The sequence below is a fragment of the Artemia sp. Qi Xiang Cuo genome, chromosome 7 (assembly GCF_049724085.1).
Source record: "Artemia sp. Qi Xiang Cuo chromosome 7, ASM4972408v1, whole genome shotgun sequence".
Classification (NCBI taxonomy): Eukaryota; Metazoa; Arthropoda; class Branchiopoda; order Anostraca; family Artemiidae; genus Artemia; species Artemia sp. Qi Xiang Cuo.
In genome coordinates this window covers 22,153,864-22,173,224 of record NC_142800.1, presented here as the reverse complement: position 1 = coordinate 22,173,224, position 19,361 = coordinate 22,153,864, and the positions used below count along the sequence as shown (strand labels likewise).

The 19,361-nt window shown below is 35.6% G+C and overlaps 2 protein-coding genes across 2 annotated transcripts in view; both read left to right on the top strand.

Annotated features, from left to right (window-relative positions):
- Positions 1–19,361, top strand: part of LOC148950047 (uncharacterized) — a 505,353-nt gene that overhangs the window by 48,240 nt on the left and 437,752 nt on the right. The gene's annotated exons all lie outside the window — the stretch shown is intronic.
- Positions 1–19,361, top strand: part of LOC148950051 (N-acetylgalactosaminyltransferase 7-like) — a 91,860-nt gene that overhangs the window by 49,780 nt on the left and 22,719 nt on the right. Inside the window, exons 6-7 of the mRNA XM_089092087.1 lie at positions 3,751–3,868; positions 10,927–11,143. Of these exons, the coding sequence (XP_088948213.1) occupies positions 3,751–3,868; positions 10,927–11,143 (335 nt within the window). The remainder of the gene's footprint in view (positions 1–3,750; positions 3,869–10,926; positions 11,144–19,361) is intronic.

Below are 19,361 nucleotides of genomic sequence, written 5' to 3'. Positions count from 1 at the left end.
AATTTTTCAGGTAGGAATGTCGTACAAAGAAACTGAACTTCCACTCTGGGAGGCCAAAAAAAGAGCTCAAGAAAGTGAACCATATCCGTAAGTAATAACTGATACTCACATTGCCATTAATAAGAGGGAATGTTACCTCCTATTTGTAGAGTAAGATATGAGTGATTTTTCAGTGGGGAGTTCTGTATAAAGAAACCAAGCGGCCACCCAGAGAGGCTAAAGAAAGTGTGGTATTTTTGTTTTTAAATAACTGCTATTTACATTGATATTAGTAAGAGGGAATGTTTTCTCCTATTTGTGGGCAAGATGCGAGTAATTTTTCAGGTAGGAATGTCGTACACAGAAACTGAACTGCCACTCTGGGAGTCAGAACTTCATGGAAGTGAGTCATATTCGTAAGTGCTAAACTATTACTCTTATTGATATAACTAAAAGGTAATGTTCCTTTTTATTACTTAATTAAAATACTTTCCACAAAATAAGTTTTTCAAAAAAAGTAAAGAACTTCATTAAAACAAAAATGAACAAAACTAGAATCAAATAATCTACCAAGCATACGTCTACCACAAATAAGTATCAATAAATAAATGAAACCCAAAACAAACATAAAATAAAATAAATAACAGAGTCAAACTCAAAACGAGCAGAAATCTATATGAGTAGGGTTCTAAACCCCTATGCTTTCTAAAAGCAAGAATATAATTTGTACTTTACTGAAAAAAATTCAAATTCAAAAAAATTTGTGGTAGACGCATGCTTGGTAGATTATTTGATTCTATTTTATTCATTTTTGGTTTAATGTAGTCTGTTTAATATACATCTGCTGATATTTATCCCTTAAAATCTTAATAAATTTTGATTTCTTAAAGTTATAAAAATGAAAACACTTAAAAGAGTGTTTTTAAGTAAAGTACAAATTATATTCTGGCTTTTAGAACATTTGACTTTAAAGTAAACAAGATAAACTACAATTTTGCAATTATTTAGAGTCCCAGGGGAAGCTGAAGACCTTCCTACGAAACGTTTGGCAGCTATTGTGTGCATTGCAATAGCAATTAATGTGCATATGATGCTCTAAATTGAAATTTAATTTTTTTAGACCATAAATAGTTTTCCCTTTGAACTTAAGATGGAATGAAAATATATGACAATAGTAGAATTTTTAACTTACGCTTTGGAAAAATATTGGAAAAAAAATATATACATTCTTATAAAAGCCCGAATATTTTGGTTTCACCTCCATAAGGTTTTTATGGCAAAAAAAAAACAGAGACAAAAATTTGACTACATAGCATATAGAGATGAAAAACAGTATACAACAACAACAAAAAAATAATAAGAAAACAAAGAAATTCAGATCTGACAAACTATAGTTGTTAGTTAGTTGATTATGGCTTCCCGATGTAAGTATTTGTCCCTTGGACATCCCAGTTGACTTAATTAAAGCCTTTTCGAACAAAATTGCTGAGTCTTTATCAAATATTTTCAACCACATCACAAAATTTGGTAAATTCCCAATTTGCTGGAAACAAGGTTTTATAAAAACTGTCCCAAAAAAATGCCCCAGTCTGACTTTCACTAACATTTACCTCATTACACTCAGCTCTGTTGTTACCAAACTTCAAGAACGTTTCCTCTTTGACTGACTTAAGGATAAAATGTGTCTGTGTATTGACACCCAGCAGTTTTGTAACTTAAAGAAAACTTCCACCACCCTACCTTGTGCACTTAATACATACCATCGTAAATAACCTTGATAAACCATATGTTTGGCTAAACCTTGTCCTAGTTGATTTCCAAAAAGCTTTTGACCTGGTAGACCACACCACCCTAATTCGTTCACTACTGGTTAACTTTAAACTTGATCCTCTGTTAGTAAATATTGTTATGTCGTTTCTTTTAGATAGATCTCAAGTTGTTAAATACAAAAACATTTTCTCTAACCCCCTCTCTATATATTGTGGAATTCCTCAAGGAACTTTATTGGGACCACTTTTATTTCTAGTCATGATTAACGATATTGGTAAGGACTTCTCCCAAAGGTGGAAATACGTGGATGACTTGTCGATCCTCGAAGTATGTCACAGGAATATTAAGTGACCCCCTTGAAATTCTAACCCACATTTCGGATGAAGCTAAGAACCTAAATATGAAAGTAAATTCCACTAAATCAAATATAATGACGATAAGTTTCTTGAAATCTACTCCCGCCTTCCTTGACCCTATCCCCCAGATATTTCTGTGTCTTCCTTTAAATTACTTGGGGTTACAATTTCCTCTAATTTAAAGTGGGATATCCACGTGAAAGATATTGTCCGTAGAGCTAATGCGTCCATGTCTCTCCTTAAGCTCTTGAAGAAATTTAACATCCCCTCATCCCATTCTTTAAGAATTTATACTTCCTTTGTCCGCCCGCATCTTGAATATGCTTGTCCAGTTTGGCATCCTGGCATCCCCCGTGATGAATCAGATAAAATTGAATCTTTTTTAAAAAAGAGCCCTAAGAATAATTTTTAAAGAAACTTTGGTACCATATTCACTCCTTCTAAAAAAGGCCAAGCTGGAAACTCTTGAGCACAGGAGAGGAACGCTGTGCCTCCGTTTTGCAAAAAAATGCCATAATAAACCCTCGCGCGGAAAAAATTTTCCCCAAAAGACACTCCCCATCCAGAAACCGCCTGCCACATACTGTTTCTGAACCTGCTCCTATCTTGTCCCCCATCTGTTGTTTAATCTCCTGATATGAAAGAACCTTTGTCCTCTTCATTACTGACAAAATAAGCCACTAGTTGTTTTTTTTTGTTTTTTTTTTTGTACTGGTGATACCCATGCTTGTGTCTGTTTGGTTCTTACGTTCCCTCCCCTTTTTATATAGTCTCTTTTAAGCCTTTTTAATACTACTTTTATCTCAATTTTTTTTTTTGGTTTTGTTTTAGTTTGTGCCTTTTTAACTTTCTTACATTTGACACTTTTCATTTTTTAGACTATTGAATGGCTTTGCCTTTCTGATATTGTTGTTTTTGGGACTGTTTAGCCAGTTTTTTAGTTGTTGTGCTATTTCTATGTTTTTTTTTATTATATGACCCCGAAATGCGAATTCGGCCCTTCGGGGCTTGTGATAGTCATTTTTTGAAATAAATATCTTATCTTATCTTAAAGCCAAAACATTTGGGTTATTATTAGTATTTTTGATTTTTTTTTCAATATTTTCAACTGTTTTAGCTAAGACTTTCAGTTGTTGTTATTTTTAATCTTAATTATAAATTTAAGTTTCCATTTTTTTTTCAGTTTGTGCGTCTTTTGTCCTTTAGTATTCCCATATATTTGAATTGGGATGCATTTTTCTTTTGTTGGTTAATTTATCTTTTGTTCTCCTTCTTGTACCTTTTTGCAGCGTGATCATATACCTTTGAATTTTGTGATCATATCACAAAGTTCAATTTTTCTGTAGCCCTGAACTCTTAGACTGTGCCCTCAAAGATAAGTGTTGATTTCTCTTTAGTTGTTATTTTGTGTTGATATTTTTTTTTTTTTTTTTTGGTTTATTTGGATATTTTGGATATTTGGTTTAGAAGTGTTGATATTTTGGTTTAGGTACGTATGTATGCTCAGAGTGGCTTCATGGTATTGTCATGTTATATATGTCAAATAATGCCATATAATATTTACTGTTATGTAATTGTATATTCGCCTCTATGTTTGATCTAAAAGAAAGTGTCGGTATTGATCTGCCATCTTCTTTTTTGTTAGGTCTCCAACTCATGCAGGTGGATTATTTGCAATTGACAGGAAGTATTTCTTGGAGCTAGGCGCATATGACCCAGGTCTCCTTGTTTGGGGTGGAGAAAATTTTGAGCTATCATTTAAAGTAAGTAAATGTTTTTTTTCCACAGTGGACAGCACATGACTTCAGGGAAGTCCTTAGATTTAAGGTAAAATATGTTCTTGAATGATGACAGTTCTTTACGAAATCATATGAAAAAGCACTACAAAACGTTGTCTAGATTAGAACATTTTTATTTAAACATAATTATTAATACAATCTTTAAAAAACAGTGCACATGCTTTTTGGCATACTACAGCACTGCTAGTTAAACAATACTAAAACTAAAGTGGCCTTAAACTAACTTATAAAACAAAAAGAATTGGAAGACTTAACTCTCAGATAGTTTTCAGCAACCTCTGAAACAAACGTTTATGAGAATGCTCCTAGATTTTAATTAGGTTATAACAATCAGGAAAAGCTGTTAAGCTACAAAAATAGTTGCTAATCTACAATATATGTACACACTTCAAAACGAATAGCTGGAGTTTTGAAAATAAATAATAGCATAAAGAGTGGGCTATTTACCTAAAACTGATTTTCTTAATTGAAAGACATTAAAGGACTGATCAATAAATTTCATGTTATTTTTTACATTATTATCCTACGGTAGAACATTGGAATGATGCTGTGCTTTGCAATACGGGGCCCGGGAGTCGATTCCAGCTGCCACAAGACTGGGTGACAAGACCCTGCAAGACTGCCGACTGATCCCCATGTGTCATCAATGGCTTTGTAGTATCTTTATCCTATCCTATCCTTTCTCCTAAAGAAATCTGATGCAATCATAATCGAGGAAATAAAATCATCAAACATTTTCCTTGATATGAATGGACCAGGGGTCGAGAATCGCTCTGGAAGAAAAAGCTAAACTCTAAAAAGTATCATTTAAAGCCTGTTTCGAAGTAATATTAACCTTTTTTTGCCAATTATTCTGTGAAAATACTATTCATACTTCTCAGTAAATTACTCTGCTACGGTAGATTTTTAAAAGTCTATTAGCCGTCAAAAAGGGCTGTTAAAACATGGTTGCTGCCGAAGAATCCTAAGCAATGACAAAACAGTTTGATTTTTCTTTTTGGTTCTATTCAAAGTTTCAAAGAGCATATTCTGTCAAACGGAGCATTCCTGTATTCAGCCAAAGGATGTTCTCTTAAAGCTTGAAAAGGTAATAATAAACGTACTGGATGAGTAGGGACAAATAATCTAGTCCGTGGGATTCTTCAAGCAGCAAGGGTAGTCTTTTCGTTACATGGAATTTGCGAGTTTTTTGAACTCGCAGATTCGCTATGGCAAAACTTTACGGTCAGTAAAGTCAACAGAGATAGTTGAATGTCTTGGAATGTTAGGTAAATTTCGGAAAATATGTTATTTTCGCCTTTTCAGCCTTTCATCCCATTTAGAGGATTTCTACAAATCATGGATGAACTGTATATCCGAAAGTAGAATTATAGAAATGCATTTAATAATTATTATAGTAAAATATATCTGAAACCTAGATATAAAACATAATCTAAAGATAAATACATAAACTTCATTATGTAGGCTATATTGTACAAAAATAATAAATATATAAACATATCTCATAAAACAAATAGAATTGAATAGCCCTTTTTTAATGGTAAATTTTGAAAAACCTTTTTAAAAAAACACCTTTTTAAGTGGACTGATTCGTACAGATTGAGTGGTTGTAAAACTTGAGAGGTAGCTCATTCGATTGGAAATCTAAATTCCCATTGTCGTAATATAGGACTTAAGTCGATCGGTTACGCCAACCTTCCTCCCATACCATTTTGCCCCCAGGCAAGCCTATTTTCACTCGTGGTACTGGATAAAAATTGAAAGATTTCACTGATAATGGTTGAAAAGTCTACAATAGACCACACTGGCTATAAGTGACCTACGAAAAACCAAACAACCAGTCTTCGGTCGACCTAACGTAAACACTAACTAACGTAACTAACGGAAAAAACTAACGTAGACATTATCTCTGTTTCGTTCAGAAATGAATTCGTGGTTAAACTTTTTTTTTCAATTCCGGAAGAGACGGAACAGATCCTAATCTTAGTAATGGTATATAAAGTCTCGGGTCCCTATCATACATTTTATTTCCGCAGAACTTGTCAGCAGTTGAGGAAAGGCTACATAAATACAAATTTTCAATGGAGAAATCTTTATCTAAAAGTAAAAATAAAGTGTTTGATCCTCCTTTGGCCCTTCACACTTCTGAATATCCAGATCATTTAGTTCTTTGTAATGAGGCAACTGTAGTATCTACAACAAACGTGTTTGTTTGCTTTCGTGTTTGTTTGTTGTAGTATCTACAACAACGTTTCGTGTTTGCTTTTCAGTCACTTTTTCTATTTCAGGTTGCTTCCAAAGGTTAGTTTTTTCTGTTTATAGTATATATATATTTTTTGAGCACCGAAGATGGCTTAGTGAGGTCTTTGTCGAAATATCTGCTTTGTTTTTGCTATTCACTGGCTAAAAAGTATCCTTGTTGTTGTTTCGTTTTTCTCGTTCTGCGTTTTCCCCCAACTTTTCATAGAAAGATAGGGCGGTGTTTGTCTCGCCAATGGGTTTGACACTTGGGTAAGCAACTGGAGCCAGTGGGACGTAGGGGAGATGATTTTTAGAGGTATACGCCCATTTTTGGATCTTTGCACAAAATACTCAGATCCGCTTGAAAAGTTTTGTACGAGCACTATGATGGCTAATGATGCAGAGGGAACGGATTGTGCACACAACCTCCAAACTCCACCCACCAGACACGTAAAAGTGCTCAGATCTCCTTGAATTTTTTTATATCTTCTATTATCTTTTTCTCACTTTTCAAATTTTTAAATTTTAAATTTCTTAAGATGAAGTTAAGCTTAGTTTCCAAAAGATGGCTATCATAAGCTCAGATTCGCCGAAGTCGCATGTGAGAGTCAAACTTAAAAATAACCATTGCAAGTAAAATATTAAACAAATACGATAAGTTTGGTTAGGCAAAATAAGTTAGATACTTGGGCAGTTCCATCTGTATTAATCTATTAGGTAATCTTCACATTTCAGGTCTATATCCAATTCTGTTATGATTAGTATGCCTAGTACATCGCGCTTAATAACGTTATAAGTGAAAATAATAAAAGTTTCGTAATGCTTGTTTGCCAGTTTCTGTTATGAAAGTGGAACGAATTTCTTACAAATACGTTTGGGCAAAGATGAGAGAAGGGATGCGTGCCTCTGAAAAACTAGCTAAATACGGATACAGTGCAAAAACGGTTATAGTCCAGACTTGGTGAAAAAATAAACCATGGCTGAGCGGAGGAATTTTGAACCATTTTTGTGCGTTAGTTTCTAAAAGTTTCTAAAAGAAGCCGAGTTCTGTCTCGGTAAGAAAAAAAAGAGAGAGTTATGCCCTAGCTTTGGGTGAAGAGGAACTATGTCTCGATGGGAAATTTTGTTTGTATACCCACATATCACTTATTATCATTATGACCAGACTAACACATCTGATTCGAAGCTCAGGCAATAAAGGTCCGTAACCATCAAACTCTAGTAAAGAAAAAAAAAACATAGCACCAATATCCACTAGGCTACTGGTGCCCTCTCGGGCTTGGTAATTTGAGATAACACTTACCGATTTTTTTTCTCCGTTTTACAGAAGAATTTCCCTTTGTAGTGCTAAGGTGTCTATCAGTGTTTTCCCCTATACCGAGAACCCCACCCACGAGCTTCAAACTAGCTTGGACAAACAACACTCGGCCATCAAAAGAGAGGATATATTCACCCACTACTCGCCATCCATCAACGCAAGCCGCACTTGATCCCCAAAACCGGTATTACCAAGAAAACTTCCTTCTCCCACCTTGGATTGCTTTTCAAGGGATCTTGCACCACGGTCGGCACTCTTTATATCCAGGGGATTGACCCCCTGATAATGATTTTGACAACCATTACTGGCTTTAGTCCGTCCAATCTCGGCAGTGTGTTCCACTAAATCCCCTGCCTCACGGTTCAACACTCAGCAGGATGGCCAGTGGCTGGACGGTGACTGAAATTGAGCAGTGTTCACTATTTGTGCCGACTACTCTTAGGGCCACCACGAGAAGATCGTCACAGCTACCCCATTAAATTTGAGTCTTAATATTCAATTCATTGAATTTCACTTAAATTGCAATCCAGTATTGTAGTTTTTCCAAAAAAAGCTGGGCAAAATATTATACATATTTATACAGTTAATATTTATTAAGAATAGGTGAATTAAAAAACTGGCAGGAATTATATAAAGGAACAAGCAAAAGATTTTCAAAGAAGAATTTAAAAAAGATCAACATACTAATCAAGTTTACAAGGAACAACTAAAAGAATAGTAGGATTTGCAATAGTTAAATCAGTTCAAGTTTTAAAAACTACTCTATACGTTTAGGGTAGATGTCTCTGTTATAAACATCAAACAAGAACAAAAAATGATACTAATCAAGTTTTAAGGAGATAACAAGTTTCTTGGAAAAGATTCGCGATTAATAAAGTTTTGCTAATTTGGCAGAAAAATTTCTTCTGGCACTATTTTCTTTTTTTTTTAATTCCACGTCCAATATAGTTATAAAATTTTATGTCCAAATTAAAAATTCTTCAACGTCATTTACCATTTTTTTACTTAAATTAAATTATTTTATTAAATTCGTTGAGTTACTTAGACGCCCAGAGTTACTGGCCCGTGAAAACCTCGTAACTTGTGCGCTTATATCCAGTTTTATAAAGATTGCATGCTCTTTTAAATAGTTTGAAAAATGCAGCAAGGGGTTTTGCTGTCCACCAGGGATATGGTGAACGTGTTATTTTATTATTAATTTTTTACTTTTTTTGGGACCAAACTTATGCTTGATTTACCCAAGAAGAGCAGGTCATAGAAACATGAGCTGTTGTGCTATCTTAGTTTGAATGTTGGCGTACAAACCTCGTTCTCTATTGCCTTTCTCCTATCCTCGGGGGCTGGAAATCAATAGTTTCCGTGGCCGTGAGTTCAATACTGATGATAATCTTCTTCAGTAAGAGGGACATGAAACTGCAAGAAATGTTGGCTACATGAGTTTTTTTTTTACACTGTGTCACAGTTTTAGCCTAGTTTGGGAATTAGTGAATTCAAAACTTCTTCTGTGTGTAACATCGGACTTCACTAATTACAATTAGTCGACTCAATACCTCTCCTATGCCACTTTTAGTGAAAGTCAAGTACCAATAAGTATGTACTTGCCGTGGTTTGATTTGGCCTTTTGCTGTTGCAATATTTGCCTCAAGTTTATAATAAAGTAGCTCAGGAATCCGTAAATATCCACTTTGTTGAAATTCAAACGGTTTGCAAAATATGTTTCTATTGTGATTTCTACTGTGTTTGTACTTTGTTCTTCTCTTGCAATATTGATCTCAGTTTTTTAATTAGCAAAACCAGGAATTTAAATGTCACTTATCTATTGTCACTATTAAATGTCACAAATGTCACAGGAATAAAAATTAAGTAAGGTTTATAGAATATCGTCTTCTATATTAAACTTCTCTAGTGTAGTAGTCACAGGTTTGTAAGCAACAGTCTTAGAAATTATTCAATACAGAATTATGGTGGAATTTTAATTATGGGCTTGCGTATTGAGGATCAGATTTGTAGTAAGTTGAGAAATTCTCAAATAGCAACTTGGGTGAAAATCAAACATCATTTGGGAATTTAGGTCTTACGGTGATTTTATTGTGGGCTGTTCTGTTGCAATATTAGACAGAAATTTGTCAGCAAAAGCTTGTTAAGTTCTGAAGTATCGCGTTTGGTGAAAATCAAACGTCTTTTGTTGAATGTGTTCTTAAATTCTTTTGATTTCGTGCTATTTTGCAGTATTACTATAGTGTTTTACTGGATAGCACTGTTCTTGCTGTTTTCCAGATCTGCAATCTGCGAGCTCGGAAATCATTAGATGCCAATTTTGATGCAAATTAAATGATATTCAAAAAATACGTACTTAAGATTTTTCGATCCCTCAGTTTGTTTGGCCGTTCAGCTCTCGCAAATATAACATGACCTTATCTCCCTCCTCCTCCTCCTCCTCTCGTGTATATACATAATTTAGGTATTTACTAAATAAATATATATACGCAGTATAACTAACCAAATCTGATTTGTATTTGTGTTCTAGATATGGCAATGTGGTGCCATATCTTGGCAAATCTGGAGTTTTTGGTCTAATTGTGTAGTTCGTCGTGACCTTAAGAAAAATGAAATTGAAACTGTGTTTTGCTTCCCTGTAGAAATTAGATTTCCACATTTGCCCCCTTATCGTCAGATGATAAGAAAAAAGAAACTCATACCGCCATACTCTGGATTACAGTTTGTTTTGACCTTCAGCCCTCGCAAATATAACATGCCCTTTTCTCCCTCCTCCTCCTCTTTTAGATTCCTCCTGCAGATTCTGGAATCCAGAGTTTCTCGCAAGGTGGCGTTCTAGATTAGGGGCTCCTAAGGAAGAAATGTCTTAACAATATAACCTAGCAGCATAAGATTCCTTGTTTTATGCTCTTTTCGATTATCGTATTTGCTTTTCTAAAAATGCCTCCCCCCCCCCACCAAATGGTCCCATATATAAACCTAATAATATGCTTCTTTATCATTTTTCATCTTATGATACAACACATAATGTGGAGCTCCAGTCTTTGCTCAACGAAATCCGGACTCTCCGACAACGACCGGAGAGTCGTTATATATATATATGTATATATATATATATATATATATATATATATATATATATATATATATATATATATATATATATATATATATATATATATATATATATATATATATATATATATATATATATATATATATATATATATATATATATATATATATATATATATATATATATATATATATATATATATATATATGTATATATATATATATATATATATATATATATATATATATATATATATATATATATATATATATATATATATATATATATATATATATATATATATAATTCAGTATATGTATTATCTCGTATATATATGTTTTAATCTACACGCAGTATAATTAACCAAACCTGATTTGTGTTTGTTTCTAGATATGGCAATGTGGTGGAAAGATTGTGTGGGTTCCCTGTTCAAGAGTTGGTCATATATATCGTGGTTTCATGCCATACAATTTTGGGAAGCTGGCTGAAAAGAAAAAAGGACCTTTAATTACTATTAACTACAAGCGTGTCATTGAAGTTTGGTTTGACGATGAATTTAAAGAATATTTTTACACACGTGATCCTATGGCCCGATTTTTGGATTCAGGTAATTCCTTTAAAATAAGCATTTAAATCTGCTCTCTCTGAAATCTCAAGATTAAACGTAAAATAAACGTAAATGTAAAAATAAACAATAAATTTCTTAGATAAATACTTTCCGTGTAAGCAGGGATTTAAAAAAAGACAATTCCGTTGGTTAATTGATGCACAAGCAAATAAGAGGCTCCGCTCCTTTTAAGCAAGTGCTTCAATTCTCTCCTATATTCAGAAACAGAAAAAGAATCAAACTAATCTAAAATGGTAACACTGCTGCGGTTAAGATAGAAAATGAGTTTAACAGCTGGTTTTGTATTAAATCAGGAGTTAATCAGGGTTGTGTTCTATCCCCCTTTACGTGGCTTATTTTGATGGACTTGGTCTTAAGAAGCATAGGAAAGGCAATGGGAGGCCACGGAATCAAATGGGGAGGAAAAAGTCTCCTTAAATTATGCTGATGATTTAAGCATCCTAGATGAAAGTGTGAGCAAAATGAATGAACATTTAGAGGTTTTGCGGAGTCAGGGTGCTAGAATAGGTTTGAAAATTAATGTTAAGAAGACCAAGTCACTAAGGCTAAGAATAAGTTAAGATGAAAAGGTGACGTATTGGTAACGAAAAGATAGTTCAGGTGGACAGCTTCAGTTACCTTGGTAGTATTATTAGTAAAGATGGTGAAAGCAATGAAGATGTTTAAAGTAGAATACCCAAGGATCAGGGTGTTTTTTTCACAGATAAAAAAAGTTTGGAAGGATAGGAAAGATAGTCAGCAAACCAAGATAAGAATATTAGAAGCTACAGTGATGACAGTGGTCAAATGACAGCATGGGTGCTCCGAAAAGCGGATGAAGATTAGCTAGATGTTTTCCAGAGAAATTGCTTACGGATTGTTCTGGGTACCCGGTTGACTAACCGTATTTCAAACAGTAGGCTGTACGAAAAATCTGGTTCAATCCCGCTTTCTAGGGCTATAATGAAAGAAAGGTTGAGGTGGCTAGAGCACGTTGTGCGGATGAAGGAGGACAAATTGCCGAAGATCGTCCTTTTCGGCCAACTGTCTAAGGTTAAACGGAAAGCAGATCGTCCTCGTCTGGGGTGGGAGCATGTCATAAAGAAAGATTTTAAGGAAATGGGAAATACCTGGGAGGGTGTAAAAAGGGAGGCTTTAAATAGATTGGAATGGAGGAGGAGCGTGCGTAGCTGTGTTGGCCTCAGGCGGCTTGGTGTTGCCGTGAGTTGTTAGTAGTAGTAGTATTACATTAAGCTAAAACATATTGCACCTTGGGAGACATAGTTGTTTATTTGGGATCAGTAGATTGCTTGTATTTGGGTTCTTACGGATGAAAAGCTGTGTCAAGTTTAATTAATTGATTTTCCTTATATATTTTCATAGTTCAACATGGCAACACTGATGAAAATGTGGTACTGCCCTATAAACTTTGAAAAAAATGTTTATTTTGATGTACTCGGGTGTTTAACGCAAAGAGCCATTTTAAAGACGGATAGACAAAAACCTAATTTTTCTAGGTATTTATGATTTAGAAGGAGTCCATCCAAGTGCTGAGATCCATTTATAAGTTGAATAAATTTTTTTTCAACATTTCATCTTATATGCCTTGATAAAGAGTTACGTATGCCTTGATTACGGCTTTGCATTTCAGTCCTAAAATCACCTGAATGCAATGCATCAGGATTGATAATAAAATATAAATTCTCACAATCCAGGCTGCTGTTTGTAATCCAGACATACAGCCAGGATCGTTTTCTTGAATTTTTTTTTTTTTTTTTGAGCAGAAGGGGATGGGTACCAAATGAATATCTCCTTGTACATTCCGTCTGAATTTTTTCATGGCAATCACGGGTTTAAACTATCTTGTAGGCTGGATTCGAATCGACTAAAAGCTGTATCCTTAAATAGGCTGAGTTTTGCTTGGATCTTCTATTCGGGCCTTAACAAATACTTGACACCAAGATAGTACAGTTATAATATACCTATTATTATAGGTATAATATACCTATATATCTATTATGTCTGCTCAGCCATATAGCATTTTCAACCTGGTTTTTGTATTTGATTACGTGTAACACTTTCAAACAGCCTTTGCCACATCTTCCGAAATATTGAATTTTTACATGTCAAAAGTCGAGAGGACATTTAAGAAGAGAGGAAACGCTCTAAAAAAATAGAAAAGAAGTTCAGGATTCTCCCCCAGGATTATTGCGATTTTTTAATTTACAAACCCACTATAAAAACACAAAGTAAGAAGTGGATTACATAAGAAATAAGAAACAAAATTAGACAATAGAAATCACTTAAAAGACTACTCGCAAAAAAGGGGCACGAGGCGCGGCTTTGCTGATGTTGATTTACGCTTAGCATGGAGCTCAATACTTTCTATATGATGGAAAGGATCCGAGACATGGAAGTTCTGAATTATTTTTGAATTACTGTGCATAGAAGGAAGATATGGGAAATATTTACAAAACTTAAAGTAATTTTTTCTAAGACGCGACATATCTCTAGACAAAATCTTTTTGGCAAAATCTATCCCGATTTGGTACGATTGAACCACAACTAGAACCAAAACTTTCCACTATTTGACAACGTATTGCCTCTCTTGTCTGACGTAGCGTACAAGCGAACCGTGCTCCTATATACACAAATGAATCAACGCAAGAAATACCGGAAGTACCGATTGAAAGAGAAACTGGATAACTACAGTTAAACCTTAAAAGTTCACACTTCGAACTCTTAATTCGTAGATCAATACTAGAAAAGCCATACACGAACCTATCAAAATTCGATTGAAGAGCTTGGCGCGTTCATATAATCAGCAATACACCGTCAGCATACGCGAGATAAGTTATCTCCACACCGTTAAGCTAAGAAACGAAGTGGGCAAAAGGTCATCAAGAAAATCAGCAATAGCAGACTTAAATATGCTGGGCGAAAGCACGCTTTCTTGGCGGACCCAACTTTTTATTTGAATCGGAGCCCTCGGAGAATTACAATACCAATAAAGTAGTGTCGAAAATACACTTTTATTAATTCCCGCTTTAATCAAAGAAGCAGTTGCTTGATGAAGATTCACAGAATCGAAAGCCTTCGAAATATCAACTGTACAAAGGAACACTGAGTCATTCTTGGATTGCACGTCAACAAGGATCTTAGACAGAATTCGATGGGCATGTTGAGAACCAAAACCCTTTGAGAAACCGATTTGATTTGCACTGCAATCTTCAACAGAGGTAATACTACTCAAACACTTTTCTCACATTAGAAGCAACTATGATTGTCCTATATGATTTGCACAAAACTACAGATTTACCTCTCTTTAGCACAGACGTTATATGGCCAACTTGAAAACTATTTGGCACGATTCGATTCCATAAAATCATTTGAAGAATCAACTGGAGGTGAGAATGAAGTTCATTCGATGCTCTAACAAGGTTTTTGGAGCAGAGACCCTTACTGTCGGGTGAAGACGAGGGTTTCAACTTCAGTAAAGCTTGTTGGATCCTTGTAATTGTAAAAGCAGGGATATCTGATAGGGTGAGTAGTGAATCGAGCGGGCAATAGTGAATGAACACAAGCAGAAAAATTTGTACTGATTGAAGGATTCTTATCAGAGAAAGTGTCCTTATAATATTCTTCCCATGCACTAAGTGAGAGATTTGAAGGTGGTTGGCCATACGAACTCTCTTCAGCTTTATGACCTTGGTGCCATGATTTATGCCAACCAGATAACTGCAAAATTCCTTTCAATTGAAACTTACGGAGTTCTATTTTATAGCTACGCTTTGTCATGAACTTTAGGTTATAAGTGGTACTACGATGTGGTCTTCCACAGGCAATCCGGATGCGCAGCCAAAACTTGTCGTTCTACTTAGTCTTCACAAGATCTGGGGAGAGAGAGACCAACCTGGTTTCTTTGAACCAACTCAGACCCTTTTCAATGGCACTGTAGAAGCTTCAGATCTACGTAGAGAATGTAGAACTTGCTCGTAATACAAATTAAGATCAAGCTTTGATGTCGAGTGGCTCACCCCGACTTCTAGGAGATGGTATGGCACTTTAAAAAGATACTATAAAGTAATCACAGGTAGCGAAAATAGAGCGTTGTCACACTTTGAGTAGTCCCTTTTGTTGTACCGCTTCGATTTGCTCTTTGGTATATCAAGCGGAGGGGCCAACTTAAACGCAATTGGTTGGTGATCACTGTAGGTCTCGGACTTAAGGACTATGATAGGGGCGACTATATTTGCATCTTGCGAGCACACAATATGATCTAAATCAGGGTTCTAGGCGTTTGCCCCCCCCCCTGAAAAATACCACTCGGAAAATACCCCCCACCCCACCCCCCGTAATATACCTCCCGTAGAAAATACCCCCCCCCGGTAAATACCCCCCGTGGAAAATAAAGCTTTACAAATTTGAGAATTTAATTCAAGTTTTATTTTTTACTTGTGTATTATGCCCCACTCACTCAAGTTTACACTGTGTAATACTCAAGAACAAACCGATTTCTTCGTTAGTTTCTTTCAGCTTAGCATGAAGCAAGACAAATACAAGTGACAGAATAGATGGGAAATATATAATTTGGGCTATATATTTGCTTATAGGGGAGGGGGGGGAGTAAAGTATTTGGATTGTTTGAAGTCAGAAAAAAATGCTTTCTAGGTATATGGCCACTAAACAATTACAGAAGAATAGCGAGGTATCTGGAAATTTTTTCAACTGAAAAAAAAATAAATAAACAAAATCCTAGTATAAAGTAAATTTAATGTTTCATTTAAGTATTTTTTCCGAGTGGTGAGTGTTTTTTTTTTCAATGACCGTTTTCCAAGTATTAAGTACTATTATTCGGTTAATATAGTGTTTCATTTAAGTGTTTTATGATGATCGCTGATCAAATTTTGTTATATATGCCTTTCATTTATATTATTTTACTATGTTCATGGCCGTATATTTGGCTTCAAAATACAGTTCTCTATCTATCTATCTAATATGCAGAATAATTGTACCAAACACATTTTGCATACAGACACGCTATACTTTACCCCCCCCCCCCGCCAATATGCAAATCTATAGCCAACAGAATAATTTACCCAACGCATTTTGCATACAGACCCGCTATATTTTACCCCCCCCCCCCTAATATGCAAAACAATAGCCAAATTTATTTCTAAAAAAACAAAAAAACAAAACTAACGAAAAAACTGGTGTTTTCTCGAATTTTGCTCAGCGTAATCTTGAGTGAATGGCGCGTAATACACAAGTACCAAAATTCCTTCCCCCTACGGAAATAAAAAAAAACTCATACAATTCTCAAATTTGGAAAGCCTTATTTTCCACGGGGGGGGGGGGGGAGTAAACGCCGGCCACTCTAAATCAGATGTAGCACCAGTATTGTGAGTATACGTAAAGTCTTCGCTTTTGTTACAGATGATATAAGCTGGAGACAGGCAGTCTAGAAAAATGCCACTATGTGCTCCAGGGAGGCGTGGATTACAGTTCAAATCACCCCAAATAATCCAGGGCTTGTTTGTTGAGCACGTAGTCCGAAGGAGCTTTGAGAGATCGTCACAAACTTTCGAGAATCAGGTTAAAGAAACAGCCGTCTGATATTCAGTGGGCATATAAACATTCACAAGAACCATTCCCTGAACTGACAGGGTTATAGTTCCATCATAGGCAGCGCAATAGCACTGCCTAAGTAAAGAGCGATGTTGGCACAATGTATTTTTTTTTTCTCCATACCCGGGCACTTCGTATTGAAGGAGTTGTCGTAGAAAATTCGAAAAGAGCTCATTCGATTGGAAATTGGAGTGGCTAGTGCTCTTTTTAATAGTCGAAAGTGATTGGAGGGCAACTAGCCCCCCCCCCCACGCCCATCATTTTCCCAAACACATCCAATCAAAATTTTGAGATAGCCATTTTGCGCAGCGTAGTTGATTTCCAGTTAGAAAATATGTTTTTGAGGAGGACACTCCCCCACAACCTTCGGGGCAAGGGTGTTAAGTTTTGTCCTGTGGGTAAGAATAATGTTGACAATATGTATTATTTAATATTTTTTCCTTTAGAGCAGGGCACTTCGTATCGAAGAAGTTGTCGTAGAAACTTCGAAAAGGGCTCATCCAACTGGAAATTGGAGTGGCTCGTGTCCTTTTTAATAGTCACACCCACCATTTCCCGAAATACTTCCAATTAAAATTTTGAGATAGCCATTTTGTTCAGCGTAGTTGATTCCCAGATAGAAATAGAATAGAAATTTGTTTTCGGAGTACACTCCCGCACAGCCTTCAGGGCAAGGGTTGTAAGTTATACCCTGGGAGAATATAAGGTTTTTATAGAAAGTGTTGTCGTAGAAACTTGAAAAAAGGCTCATTCGATTGGAAATTGAAAGGGCTAGAGCCCTTTTTAATAGTCGAAAGTGATTGGAGGGCAACTAACCCCCGACTCAGGCCCACCTTTTCCCAAAACACATCCAATAAAAATTTTTAGATAGCCATTTTATTCAACTTTGTTTTAAGTTCTGTAAATTAGGTTTTTGAGGATGACAAACCCCGTACAGCCCTCAGGGCAAGGGTTGTAAGTTATGCCCTGGGTGCATATAAAGTTTTTATATAATGCGTCGTCGTAGAAACTTCGAAAAGGGATCATTTGATTTGAAATTAGAATGTCAAGAGCCCTTTTTAATAGTCGAAAGTGATTGGAAGGTAACTAACACCCCGTCCACGCCCACCATTTCCTCAAACATATCCAATCAAAATTTTGAGATAGCCATCTTGCTCCAAGCAGTTTAAAATTCAGGAAATTATACCTTTGAGCTTGACACTCCCCCCTCCCCCACAGTCTTGAGGGCAAGGATTATAAGTTATGCCCAGGGGGTATACAAGTTTTTATTGAAATCTTTGTCGTAGAAACTTGAAAAAGGGATCATTCGATTAGAAATTCAAAGTTCTAGTGCCCTTTTTAATAGTCTAACACTTTCTACGCCCCCCATTTCCCAAACATATCCAATCAAAATTTGAGATAGCTATTTTGTTCCTTGCAGTTTAAAGTTCAGGAAATTATACATTGGAGCATGTCTTCAGGACGCACTCCACCCACAGTCTTCAGGGCAACGGTTATAAGTTATGGCCTGTGGGCATATAAGGTCTTTATTGAAATCTTTGTCGTAGAAACTTGAAAAAGGGCTCATTCGATTTGAAATTCAAAGGGCTAGTGCCCTTTTTATTAGTTGAAAGTGATTTGAGGGCAACTATCCCCCTCTCACGCCCACCTTTTCCCCAAACACATCCAATCAAAATTTTTAGATAGCCATTTTATTAAACGTAGTTGAAAGTTTTGGAAATTAGGTTTTTAAGGATGACAACCCATCCCCTCACAGCCCTCAGGGCGAGGGTTGTAAGTGATGCCCTTGGAGCATGTAAGGTTTTTATAGAAAGCGATGTTGTAAAAACATCAAAAGGGCTCATTCAATTGAAAATTGAAAGGGCTATTTCATATATACCCTTTTAATAGTCGAGAGTGATTGAAAGGCAACTAATCCCCCTCTCGCGCCCACCATTTCCCAAAACACATCCAATCAAAATTTTTAGATAGCCATTTTGTTCAATGTAGTCGGAAGTTCTGGAAATTAGGTCTTTTAGGATGATAAACCCCTCAAAGACCTCAGTGTAAGGGCTGTAAGTTATGCCCTGGGGGCATATAACGTTTATATAGAAAGTTGTTGTAAAAATTTGAAAAAGGGCTCATTTGTTTGGAAATTGAAATGGCCCTTTTTAATGGTCGAAAGTGAGTGGAGAGTAATTGACCCCCCCTTTTACGCCCACCATTTCCCCAAGCACATTCAATCAAAGTTTAGAGATAGCCATTTTGTTCAACGTAGTTGAAAGTTCTGGAAATTATGTATTTAAGCCTGACAAACCCCCCAGAGTCCCCAGGGCAAAGGTTGTGAGTTAAGATTAAATCAAAATGCGCTATGTTAATGCTAATTCTCAATAAGGCGTTTCAGCAGTTTCTCAAGAACGACTGAGGGTATTATATTCAAACTTTCGGGGCTACTTCTGCTCTTACAATCTAACCACATCAAAATAGCGTAAGTGTATGCATTAATGCAAGCTATCAAAGAAAGTAAACAGATTTTTTAACGAATGGTTTCAAGTTTACTATTTCAGGTCAACTAGAGAAGGTATGAAACTATATTAAACACTACTATTTG